General features: G+C 49.7%; 1 protein-coding gene across 7 annotated transcripts in view; it reads right to left on the reverse strand.

Moving 5' to 3' along the window:
- MYLK3 (myosin light chain kinase 3) overlaps window positions 1-13,014 on the reverse strand; it is a 69,071-nt gene that overhangs the window by 48,559 nt on the left and 7,498 nt on the right. Inside the window, exon 1 of one of the 7 annotated variants that reach the window (XM_051833905.2) lies at window positions 8,191-8,327. The exons of 1 other annotated variant lie outside the window; for it this stretch is intronic. Coding sequence is in view for 4 of the 6 variants with exons in the window: in XM_008248378.4 (XP_008246600.1) it covers window positions 2,693-2,935 (243 nt within the window). In the remaining 2 variants the exon portion in view is untranslated. Of the gene's footprint in view, window positions 1-2,692; window positions 2,997-6,807; window positions 6,872-8,186; window positions 8,328-13,014 lie in introns of those variants that run through there. 5 more of the 7 variants (XM_008248380.4, XM_051833907.2, XM_051833906.2 and 2 more) reach the window with 5 other exon arrangements.

The following is a 13,014-nucleotide window of genomic DNA, read 5'->3' on the forward strand; positions in this document are numbered from 1 at the left end:
AAGTAGATTTCAACAGATTGCACCCACACAGACACACAAAGGATAAAGTACTGTTTGAATACTAGTTTCACCATTAATTCGCATAGTATAACACATTAAGGACAGAGGCCCTACATGGGGAGTAAGAGCACAGTGACTCCTGTTGTTGATTTAACAACTGACACTCTTATTTATGATGGCAGTAATCACCCGAGGCTCTTGTCATGAGCTGCCAAGGCTATGGAAGCCTCTTGAGTTCACAAACTCCACTCTTATTTAGACAAGGCCATAATCAAAGTGAAAGTTCTCTCCTCCCTTCAGAGAAAGGTACCTCCTTTTTTGATGGTCCCTTCTTTCCACTGGGATCTCACTCACAGAGATCTTTCATTTAGGTCATTTTTTTTTTGTCTGGCTGCCTTTTTTAAAAAAAAACTGTATTTACTTGGGCTGGCACTGTGACATAGCAAGTAAAGTCACTGCCTGTAGTGCCAGCATCCCATATGGGCTCTGGTTTGAGTCCTGGTTGCTCCACTTCTGATCCAGCTCTCTGCTATGGCCTGGGAAAGCAGTGGAAGATGGCCTAAGTGCTTGGGTCCCTGCACCCATGTGGAAGATCTGGGAGAAGCTTCTAGCTGCTGGCTTTGGCCATTGTGGCCATCTGGGGAGTGAACCAGTGGATGGAAGACCCTCTCTCTCTGCCTCTGCCTCTCTGTAACTCTGCCTTTCAAATAAATAAATATTTTTAAAAATTGCATTTACTTATTTGAGAAGCAGAGAAACAGAGAATACTCCCACCTGCTGGTTCACTCCCCAAATGCCTACAGTAGCCAACACCACACTAAGCTGAAACCAGGAGCTAGGAATTCAACCCAGTTCTCTCACATGGGTTGCAGGAACTCAAGTACTTGAGACTTTACCACTGCCCCCTAGGGTGTACAATAGCAGGAAGACAGAATCAGGAGCAGAGCTGGGACTCAAACCAGGCATTCCATATGGGATGCAGGCATCCTAGGTGGTGTCTTAGCTGCTGTGCCAATACCTGTCCCTAAAACGACTTCATTTCAACAATCAGTGATGTAGATTCATAATGTAAGTTCAGATTTTTTAAGTGGTGCATGTAATACTTTTGCCAGTATTGGGAGTTCAGTATGTTTTAAACAGAGTAATTTAGCCTTTGGGTGCCAATAAAATGGATTTTCTCAAAGTCCATTGCAGACAATGGGCAGGTCTGGTAACACTGACACAGAGAATTAACCATATTATTAGGAGTGAGGAGACTAATGTTGAAATTAAGTTTCAAATAAATATTTTTTATAGAAGAAAACTTGGGTTTTTATAAGAAAAAATGAGGGGCAGGCATCATGGCACTGCTGGCTAAGCTGCCAGCTGGGTCGCCCACATCTCATCCTGGAGTGCCGATTTGAATCCTGGCTGCCCCACTTCCAATTCAGCTTCCTGCTAATGCGCCTGGAACAGCAGTGGAGGATGGCTCAAGTGCTTGGGTCCCTGCCACCTACATGGAAACCAGGGTGCATTTCCTGGTCCAGTCTTGGCTGTTGCAGGCATCTGGGGAGTGAACAAGCAGATAGAAGATCCCTATCTGTCTCTCCCTCTGTCTCGGTCACCATGTCTTTTAAATAAATACATAAAATTCTAAAACAATGAATGAGACTAAAATATAATCGTCGATTTTGCAAAGAATAATATTTACAGTCACAATAATATAAGTACTTTATCAAGTAAAACCAGTAGTATACCTATCGTGGAGACATGAAGGGGAAGTCAGGAGTAGGAGAGCTCAGCCTTCCTGAGAGGTCACGTGCAAAACTGACAATGCAGAAACACCGAGGCAAGGATCAGAAGAAACAGCTAAGAGACCTCAGTGTGTTCTGCTCTGGGGCCCAGGACGGGCAGCCAGTTATGCAGAAGTCAAGGGGACACACGGTCCCCTTTGTTGATGGTGTATTTATAACAACAGCGCATGTGGCTGGGAAGGGTCACTAACAAAATCAAAGAGCAGGAGAACTTTCCGCAGGAAGGGAGCCAGGTGTTGAAAGGAGAAGCGCCCCTTTCTCCTTGATGCAAGGCACTCCCCCGACAGCTGTGTACCTGGAACGCCTGTCTCCTCTCGGGGCTCAGCTTTAGTGGCCTGCACAGGAAGCTCTTCTAAAGCCACAGGTCTGAGCATTCGCCCCAGAAAAACCCTCACTCAGCACAGCACCCGCAGGCCACCCCACCTTGCTCCTGCTGTCCACGTGGTCCGCCCAGGGAGAGGGCGGTGTGCTCACTCACCAGCTAGCTGTGCACTGGGGGAGGAGCCAGCAGCGGGGACAACCCTGGAACCCTCCATCAGCACCCCCCACCCCATCCCAGGCACCTGGTCCCAGCCAGGCCTCCCTGCACACACCGGTCGCTGGTGTGAGCCCAGACCGCACAAACACGTGCTCCCTCAAGAAAGGAAGACGGAGAGGAAAAGGAACCTCAGAGAAAAGAGCGGATGGCTTCGGGTGTCGGCTGCCCCTGCACCACTGCCCCCCAGGCCGCCGTCCCCACAGTGCGCCCATCAGCCAGCACTTTCTGCCCGCGGAGATTCTTGGTCCAAGAGGCCCCGGGTCTGGGGAACAGTTGTCACCGGGCTCGCTCAGTCCCACGGCCCTCCCAAGTGTTCCTCAGGCTCCCACGGCAAAGCCTTCAGCCTCTGAGCTGCCCTTACCGCGAGTATCTGCAGGTAACCCGATGCCCGCTGCTGGCCTCTGGCGCTGGGACTGCGCAGTGCGGGAGCGGGGCACAGAGTCCCCATCCTGCGGCCGCCGGGCTGTGCCAACTCCGGGTTTGTCCGGGCAGATGGATGCCGCCCAGCCGCCTGGAGCCCTGGGAGTGAGGTGCACCGCGGCCGGCAGGCAGGGATGGCTTCTCTGGGAGACGCGGGCTGGAGCGGGAGCGATAAGCCTGGCATTTCCGCTTATCTCTGACCCTGCCCCAGGCCCCACAGGCGTCCAGAGGCTCCCTCGGTTATCTGCTCGCTGCACTCTATCTGCCTCCCCGGGGCCTACTTCCTGCATCACTTAGCAGAGTGTCCACTTGTGAAGGGAGCACCCGGCGGTCCAAAAAGGGAGGAAGGCGGCCGGGAGTCTCAGCGTGGAGTGGAGTGGACGGGATTTTAAACCCAGAAGCCTGCTGCAGGGGCCCAGGGGTGCAGACGGGACTCCGGCAGCAGCTGACTGGGCGGGCGGCCCCGCTCCCCCTCAATGGCTACTCACCTCCAGGCTGGCAGGGTCTGTCCAAATGAAACTACTTGAGAAGTAACTGAGGCACAGGGTTCCCCAAGACCGGGGCCCACTGCAGGGAGGGAGGCAGCCATGACTCACGGCTTCGCGACGTGAGGTGCCAGGGAGGGTGCCGAGGTGAAATCTTCCAGAGTGGCCACTGACGTCATACGTAAGAGTGTTAATTGTTAAATTAACAACAGGAGTCACTGTGCACTAACTCCCCATGCAGGACCTCTGCCCTCAGTTGAGTTGTGTTATGAGAGTTAACTGTAAAATTTATTCCCAGTTTGTGTGTGTGTGTGTGCAAATTGTTGACATCTTTACTTAGCACAGAGTGGGTCTTCTGTGTGTAAAGTTAACTGAAAATGAAAATGGAGAATGGGACTGGGAATGGGAATGGGAGAGGGAGGACGGGTGGGAGTGTGGGTGGGAGGGCGGGTATGGTGGGAAGAATCACAGTATATTCCTAAAGTTCTACTTAGGAAATTTGCATTCTTTAAATAAAAGGTTTCTTGGGGGAAAAAAACAACCTTCCCAGAGTGCCGGGGAGGCCACACACACACATACACACACACACTGCCACAGACAGAGGATTACCTAGCCTAGCTCACAGGAATCAGCGAAGGGGCTGCTGGCTTTTGGTATTAGCTCCCGTTTCTGGGCCTGACCATGGGCAGACCGTATGCTGAGCACTTCAGCTTCTGTCCCTGTGTTTAAACCCCCCGCAGCCTATGAGGTAGACATCTGCTGATCGTCCCCACTTTACAGAGGGAAACCATCTACCGAACGTCATGGTTGCACGCAGTCAGAAAGCAATGGAGGCAGAGTTCCAACCTCATGCACATTCACTGCTCTGCTACCTTCAGAGACTGAAGGGCTCATTCCCTGATTCTATAGATGGAGGCCCAGAGAGGGCAAGACATTTTCCAAGGGTCACACAGCAAGTCAATGGCTAAGACAGAAGAACGAGATGGTAAAACCGATGCCCTGAGAGATCATGAACTCCTGACCTGCTCCGTGGGTTGGGAGGTGTGTGTGTGTGTGTGTGTGTGTGTGTGTGTTGAGGGGGGTGAGACTGGCCTGCGTGAGGAGACAAGGAGAAAGCCAAGAGGCAGGGACTCCCAGATACCACTGTTGGCTGCTTGTGCGTTCATAGTAAACTGTCTACAACCTGTCTCATCCTGGCCCCAGAAAGGCAATACAACAGCCACAGTCCTGCCAGGGTGAATCCAGGAACCGTGCTTGGGAATAAAACCAGGATCCAGTTGGCTTCTCTGGGGCAGCACAGCGGGGCATGACGCTGTATGGAAACCTCGCCTAGAGCCGGGGTGGGGGAGGGATCCCCAGGGGGTGCCCTGCCAGCTCCCGGGATCTACAACTTCCGTATTCAGCACTCCTGCCCCTAGCTGAAATCTGGTTCATCTCTGCCTTCCCCATGTGCCTGGTCAAATCGTTCCCTGTGGTAGCCAGCCTGGAACGACTCAGCCCGAAAATACTGGAGAACAGAAATGCACCCTCAAGGGCCAAATCCAGACCAGCAGCCAATCATTCACTCATTTACTGAGCATCAACTAAAGCTCGATTAGGGAATAAAGGCACTGATATTTAGTAAACACTTTTCTGTGCCAGATACTGTACAACATCTTCCCCAAAATTAACCTTATTTGCCTCTCACAGCAATTTGAGGAGGAAGGGACTGTTATCCCCCATTTTACAGCCAAGTAAACTGAGGCTTAGAGTGATGAAGGCACTTTCCAAAGTCAGCATGAAAACCTAGACTTAAACAGCCAGCCAGACTCCAGAGTGTGCTTACCATGGTGAGCTGTCTAACAAAAACTGCTTTCTGTCCGGAATCTGAATTTCTCTGGGTGGCCTGCACTTGCCACGTGCCAGTCCAGAAAACCCAATTACATTTGTAAGTCACAACCAGGCCAACCAGGTTCACGCCCACCCACGGCCTCTCGCCTGCCCTCTCTGGGAAGATGTTTCCGTCACAAGGCACTTTGGCCGGTGCCCATCCAAGGAGGATCCAGTAGCATCCCCGTGCGGCTCCTGGAAACAGGCTCACTGTGAGTTCTCTGTGGATCTGGGCCTACAGCCCCAGGCTACAGCCTGTGCTTACTATAGACCAGAGGGTTTCTGGAAGTCGTCCCTCCACCAGCACACACGGCTTCCAGCCCTGGCCCCACTTGCCCTGCCGATGGGAATTAGAGAAGGGACTGCAGGCTTTGAGGTTAGCTCGCTTTTCTCAATCAGACCACGGACAGACCCTGCGCTGAGCACTCCAGCTGTCACATCTTGTTTACTCTCCTGGGCTAGGGAGCTCAGAGCTCTGCCTTGGGAACTCCCGAAAGTCTGGATGGGAGTGAGGGTCACACCCAGGAACAGAGACAGTGGGAGAGTCACTGAAGCTGGGGACAAAGGACATGGGTGGGATGGGGCAGAATCCCCACGTCTGAAGGAAAGGATTTTATCTTTATCTGCTCAAACCCTCCCCCCTGCCTACCACCACCCTAAGGAAAGCCGGTGCCAGGACTGTTGGGTAGCCGGGGAGGAACTTGAAGGTCTCCAGGAGACGACTTGGCTGCTCTGGGTAGCAAAGGCCCAAGAGCAGGGAAGGAGAAAGGGAAGCAACAGACACTGAGGAGGGTCTGGGGTTTGTGAAGTGACAGACCCTCAGGTAGGCCCCTGATGTGAGAGAGGGGTGAAGACAGAAGGAGGTTTGGGCAATGTCTGTGATTACTGGGGACAAGCAGGAGTGGCGTAGTGGCTTGGCTGGGCTTCTGTGGCTCCAAGTCTCTGCTGAAACTCAGCCATATGGTCCCCCTAAGTCTGGACACAAGAGGGAGGGAAAGAAATTGGGGGGGGGGCTTGAGCTGAGATTTGGAGGATAAGTGAGACTTAGGGAGGCCAAGGAAGGGCAGCCTTGGTGAGGACCCAGAGTGGACAAAACCCCAGGAGAGTCTGAGTGGGCCAAGTGTCTCAGGTCAGGGGGTGTCGAAACCCAGCTGACCCAGTAGTGGGGACCGGGAAAACAGGGCAGAGATATTTAAGACCTGAAGGAGCCAGACAGGATAAGAATCCTATGAAATGCTTTGAGGTGGGGAGTCAGATGACAAAGTCAGGGTTTAGGAATAAGTGGAAGGTGTGAGGACTTAGAAGGGCTCCTACGGGAATAAGGAGCCAAGTGTTGCTTATTGATGGTGCGCCCTGCCACCCACTGATTAGACAAAAGACATTGCGCTAAGAAGGCTGATAGGGAACACAGCGGATCTGAGAAACCAGGCTCTGGCATCACACCAGCCCACACCACAAAGAGGCGTGTCCCCAGCTGCCACATTTCTCAAGTGATCCACGAAGTAACATTTGTTAACTGATCAGGAACCCTACCAGAGACACAGAAAAACCAAACCACAGCCCTGATGTATCGAAAACTATGCAGAAGAATTGATCAACTGCTATGTACTCCCTGTATAAGCTCCCTGGAGCTGATACAACACCCAGACCCCGAGGGACCCCTCCCGGTAAGCAGGAGTTTCTGTTTCTCAATAAAACCTACTTTCAATCCCCTTTGTTGTCCACCTTGTAATTATCATCACGAGGGCAGAGCCGACTCTGAATTCCTGTAACAGAGGGACATAAAGCCACTGCTGGGACCCAGATGTTCTAGACCTTGGGTGGTCGTCACAAGGCGTACACATTAAAACTCCACAGCATGTACTCTGTGTGTGCTGCCCTGCCTGGGCAAGCTCTGTGAGCATGGAACAAAAGGGAAAGGAGTTGCGAAGACTCAAATCACCAAGTGTTGACCACTACGTGCTGTTGCCAAGAGCCAGGAGCGCTACGGAGTGGAGCAGCACCCAAGACAGCAAGTCTTTGAAATGCTTCTGTAGGCGCTGCCTCAGCTCCAAAGCTCTCACTCCACCACCCTACATGCAGGCTGGCAGCAGGAGCAGGACCCCCTCTGCACTGTGGACAATGACCCTGAGGATCTCACGAGTTTCCCAGATCCAGTAATCAGACTTCTCCCCCAAAGCAGACCACAAACCAGCAAGGACAAACATTAGAACTGCACTTTTGCTTCCAAAAGCTCATGGAAAATAGGATTAAAAGATCAGTTTGTGTTGGGTTTTTGTCATAGTGCACATTTCCCACAAACTTTTAGAAGACCCTGCATTCACATTTGGCAGGATTGTTAATTCTGCGTGAGAGAACTGAATATCATCTTTATTATCTCTGTATCTCTTTTCTAATTTTTAAAATATGAAGTGCATAATCTGCGTTATTCAACAAAAGTGTTTTTCTAGAGTGGTCAACATTCACCTAGATCACGGGAATTATTCCAGACAATGTGCACTAGAGAGGTTTCATTAACCGAGAACTCAAAGCCTTAGTCTCTCTTAGGACTCCAGTTGACAGAAAACATTTAATAACCTTGCAAGGAGGTCTGAGGTCAACACTGTGCCTTAAATGAACAGAAAACACTGCACAGGTTCTGGAGGATTCCTCAGAACAGGCAATCGACAGAGAAGGAACAACTGCTTTGTACTTTTTTTTTTTTTTTCAATAAATTCCTGGTCCAACTTGGGAAGAAATGTTCTAGACTCTTTGCACAACTCATAAACCACACTGTAGAATTAATTTGGGTTTTTTTAAAGCAACGTTGGCAAATATGTGTGAACCATCAGCAACTACAGCATTCTCAAATGACTGAAGCACCGGTGTGACTAATTACCGCAGCAGGTTTGGGGAAACAGTTGCGAAGTCTACGTTACACATGCAATTTTCTGACCATCTCCAAATCCAAAGCCAAACGCATGCACTTAAAACCAAGAGCTGTTAGTTTTTGTGTTGTTTGGTTTCCAACACCCTGTGAGCTGGAGGGTCTGCACGGCTGAGCGCACACGCACACACGGTCGGTTTGTCACCTGCACTTACATACCACCTTCCATCCATGGGTCCCAGGTGTACTGTCAGGAAGATTATTTTCATAAGTCTCCAGTGAGATGCGTAAATATTGTTACCTCCATCTTACACGCAGACAAACCTAAACCTGTGGCCTGCTAAGTGGCTTGTCAACAGTTGTAACGCAAGACAAGATCCGTACAAGCTGCCCTCTGGTCTCCGTTCCTCTGCTGACTGCCCTTTGAGCTTTCTCGTTGGCCCCAGTATAAATCATGCACGCAGGCCATTGTCTCCCTGGTGATGGAGTTGGCATTCTATTTCCTGCCCTGAGTCTGGCCCAGGGCCCTGACTGCACCGCATTTAGCCACAAGCCCATCAGCTGTGCGTGAGTGGGGACAGCTTGGCTCCTTGGAAACCTAAGTGGCGTGTGTCAGCTGGCCCAGGCCCGCCAGAGCCTCTCCAGGCCAACTCACAATGAAGGCCATGACGTCTGCTGGAGCTGGGTGCACAAATGGGAACACCGCAAAGGCAAAGCCACTGGCCCCGCTCCAGACCCAGGCCCCCCACCCCTGCTCATCTCTGTGCACAAGAAAGCAAAGTGGACCACTCATTGAGTGCATGACTGATAGGCCACTCGACTTCCACCTACCACTCCCAGTTGCAGTGTTTACTTTCATGTTTATTAACGTGTCCTGGAGTAACCTCTCAGAATCAGATTCAGAAAAATAAGAAAGCTCCCGGGGCATCCACGTTGTCACAGGAGTTACTACCGGAAAAGGGTTTCCCTGATGGCTGCCGTCACTATGAGAAACAAGGTGGAGATTTTTTCATCAGTTCTCTGCCATTTGGTCAATTAATGCCATAAATTGTCATTTGTATATTAATTTTCATTTCTTTGCCTCGAAAATGTCCTGTTGATTTTCCTGGCTGGTCATGTGCATCATGGGCCTTGGGCCTTCCCATGTACTCCTCCTACACACCCCGTCCATGTCCACATGTCAGAGCCCATGAGTAACACAGTACCTCCTCTCCGTTGAACATTTACCTCATGCCAGCATTTAGAATTCATTAAACAATGCCAGGTACGTGCCATTAAAAACCGATGCTCTCAGAGGTCCCAAAGCCACTGCACTAGTTTCCTGTAGCTGCTGTAACCATGACCACAAATTTTTGCGGTCATAAAATAACATTTATTCTCTCACAGTGTTTCTCAAGCAAATCAAGGTGTTAGCCCCTTACGGGGAATCTGTTCTTTGATTTTCTGGCCCCTGGTAGCTCCTGGCATTTCTAGGTGTGTGGTCACATCTCTCAGTCTGTGTCCCCACTGCCGTACCTTCCTCCCGCCCTCCCCCTCTGTATAATCGCCTTTGTTTTCTTCTCCTCAGGGTACATGTGACTGCACTGAACCCACCTGGATTATCCAAGATCCTCCCCCTCACCTCAATATCCTTAACTTAATCACATCAGCAAAATCCTTTTTGTAAACAGGAAGTGACACAGGTTCCAGGGGTTAGGAAGTGAGTGTTCTTGAGGCCATAATCACGCCTACCACAGTTGCCCACGAGTAGGCGGCGCCTGCCGTTTTCTCTTCTCCTGCTCATGAGGGTTCACTGGTCAATGTGTAACACACAGGTTAAAAGCCCAGGTTTTGACAAGTGGCAAACCTGCGTCTGAAGCCTTGCTCTGCCGCATACTGTGTGACTTGAGCAAGTAACTTAACCTCTTGCAGCCTCGGTTTCCCCAGCGGGGCCTACTGCATGGGACTGTTTTGAGGATTACGTAAGATAATGCGTGTGGAACTCAGGCCACAGTGCCTGCACATCATTAAGTGAATGTTAAAAACAGGGAGGAAGCCGGAGTCCTGACCCGGCCTTGCAGAGGGAGCCCAGTGGTTTCCTCAGATGAAGGTACAGGCAGAGTGAGGTCACTCTGCCTCATGACCAGGAAGTGCGGAGCTAACATAAGCATAGTAGAACGCTCAGAGGCTTCTGGTGTGGCACAACTTAAAAGACCTGCCTGAAGTGGCCACGGAGAGCCTCTCCACTCTCCCCAGGAACAGACGGCTACCTTTCTGCAGGCAGGTGTGGATCTGGTTCCCCCACATGGGTTTTTGTTGGCAGCTGTTTGAGATCAAACTGACTCCAGCGTCAAGACCCACAGCAGAAACTGATGCAGCAAGCGCCTGTAGGGGTGGGGAGCCATTTTCCTGCCAGGGAACACTTGGATATTTATAACATCGTTCACGGGCCATACAAAATTATCAACTTTAAAATTAGCCCGCTATAGATTTATTGAATTTCGAGTCCACCTGTGGTTGCCTTGGCAGGACCAGACCAAATATTTCACAGGCCTTATGCTGCCCAGGCTTCGGACATTCCCCACCCCTGTAAAACATGGAGAATAAACTAAGAAAAACAGGCAGGGAATCATAAGAAAAGAACAAGAGGGAGAACGAGGACATTTTAAACTCGGGTATTTGTCATGAATATGAATTGCAAGCTGGCTTGTCTTAACTCTGGGCAAAAGAAATGTGATTTGATTCTGCTCCATGCCTGAACTGGGATAGGATGACATGAATTTTAATAAAGAAGTTTTAGTACATCATTTGGTTTGTATTTGAACTGCGCTTTGAAGTAGTATCATATATGATATATCATCTGTTCAACTTGCTGTATTTCATCCAATTAGGTTGTTCCATGTAACCCACCAGGATTCTGCACAGATAGGACAAGGATTTAACACTTTGAGTGGGAAGCAAGCTAAGAGTCACTGTAACAAATTTTTCCTTTTTAGAAAGACTAAAAACTAAATAAATGTCATCCGTAGGAGAAAGAATGACAGCTCTGTCAACACAGAAGCTATCCAAGCACACGGCCAAGTTAAAAAAAATTCTTAAAACAACATATAAAGTTTGATCCCAGTGCAATTTAAAAGATAGACTAATAATCAGATAGGTGGACACAGTTATGTAAACCCATTAGAAACAGCTGGAAAGGACATACACTAGATTATTAACAGCACCTAATTCCTGGGAAAATAACAGAATTGGAGTGGGAGAAACAAAAGAAAGGAAAAGCCAATTCCCCTTCATAATACAGACGTTTTTGTCTTTGCTTTTTTACAGGGAGGGTGCTGTAAGCAAGAAAAACGTTGTAGTAGAAATAATCCATTCATTTACAGTAACAGGTGTGATAGGAAACACCACATGTGTGTGGTTTTTATAATTTTTATTAATGAACCAGACATGTTCTCTCTGCCTTGACCCTTTGTTTAAAGGAACAGAAGTAGAAAAAGGAATAAACCCATACCTTGAGGACAAGGCAAAGCACAAGGGTGCCACACAGGGATGACAGAGCGCACATGTGCAAGCGGCCAGCTGATGGGAGAGGGTTAACAGATGGACAGCAGGCTGCAGAGGACTGCCAGCCGGCCGAGGGAGACCAGGCATGCTGGGTGGGTGGATCAACTGTACCCACCCCTCCTTCCCCCCACCCGCAGTCCCTCTTATACCGCTTCAGCAAGTATCGGCAGCTGGCATTTACCCTCAGGCAAAAGTAAACAAGCCCCTGACTGCCCTTCTCAAAAAAATAAAAAATAAAACAATCCCATATTGGAGAACCTAAGACTTTTAGCCATTATTTTGATAATCAGGAGGCTTCAGCCCCAAAATGAGTTCCAACCTTTTTCCCTACGCCATGCCTTGGACACACAGTCAGGATTCTCACTGGGGAGAAGCCTCCAAGTTATAGAAACCTCCTTTCTGAAATATGACCACACAAGGATGGACGAGCTGTCAGTAGGACCAGAGGCCTGAAAGAGGAAGGCCCATATAGACCAAGGTGAACAACAAATGCTGGCGGAAACAAACAGCATCAGAGAATAGAAGAAAATCTGACTCACAGATTTAAGGAAGATTTTTACAAAGCCAGAGCAGGTCAGTCTGAAAAAATAATCAGAGGACAAGAGGACACAATTAGAGATTAAAGGTAGCTGAAATAAAATTTTTTAAAAATCATAAAAGAAATCTCCCAGAACACAGGGTGAAAAGACAGAGAAAATGTGAAAGAGCAGACAATACGCGGGGCCAGATGTGGCACAGTAGGCTAAGCATCCCGTATGGGCACGGGTTTGAGTCTCGGCAGCTCCACTTCCGATCCAGCTCTCTGCCATGGCCTGGGAAAGCAGTAGAAGATGGCCCAGGTCCTTGGGCCCCTGCACCCGCATGGCAGACCGGGAAGAAGCTCCTGGCTCCTGGCTTTGGATTGCCCCAGCTGTGGCTGTTGTGGCCATTTGAAGAGTGAACCAGCAAATGGAAGATCACTCTCTCTGCCTCTCAAGTAAATAAAGAAATCTTTAAGAAAGGGCAGACAAGATTCAACGGACAAATCCAAAAAACCAGTGCACACTACATGGGGTCCCCCGACAAGGAGAGGCAGGAATTCCCTGCAGCCAGTTCCAGAGCTCACTGCCGCTCCTGATGTCCCATCCCACCAAGACGGGGCCACGTATTTTCAGGGAAGGGAATTGAAGGAGGGTGGCCAAACACTAACCAATGGCCAAATAGCACCAGCAAAGCCAGAACCACAGCCTATGTGTGCTCTAGGGATGGAAAATTTGTGAGTCAGTGACAGAAGTGTTAAAATCAGGGGGTGGGGTGCAGCTGAACCCTTGGGCTCCTCCCCTTGCCGGTGAGTTGCCTGCAGGCTAGCAGATTGTTTCTCCACCATGTTTAGAATATCATGCCTTTTTCCAATGCCCAGGTCTACAGAGAGTAGCGAGCATCTCTTGGGTGAGTGCCTGGTGAAGCAAACATTGTGCCTTTTCCAAGAATGTCCCTAACACAGTCTGCATTGATCCACTC

This window comes from Oryctolagus cuniculus, chromosome 18 (assembly GCF_964237555.1).
Source record: "Oryctolagus cuniculus chromosome 18, mOryCun1.1, whole genome shotgun sequence".
NCBI classification, from domain to species: Eukaryota; Metazoa; Chordata; class Mammalia; order Lagomorpha; family Leporidae; genus Oryctolagus; species Oryctolagus cuniculus.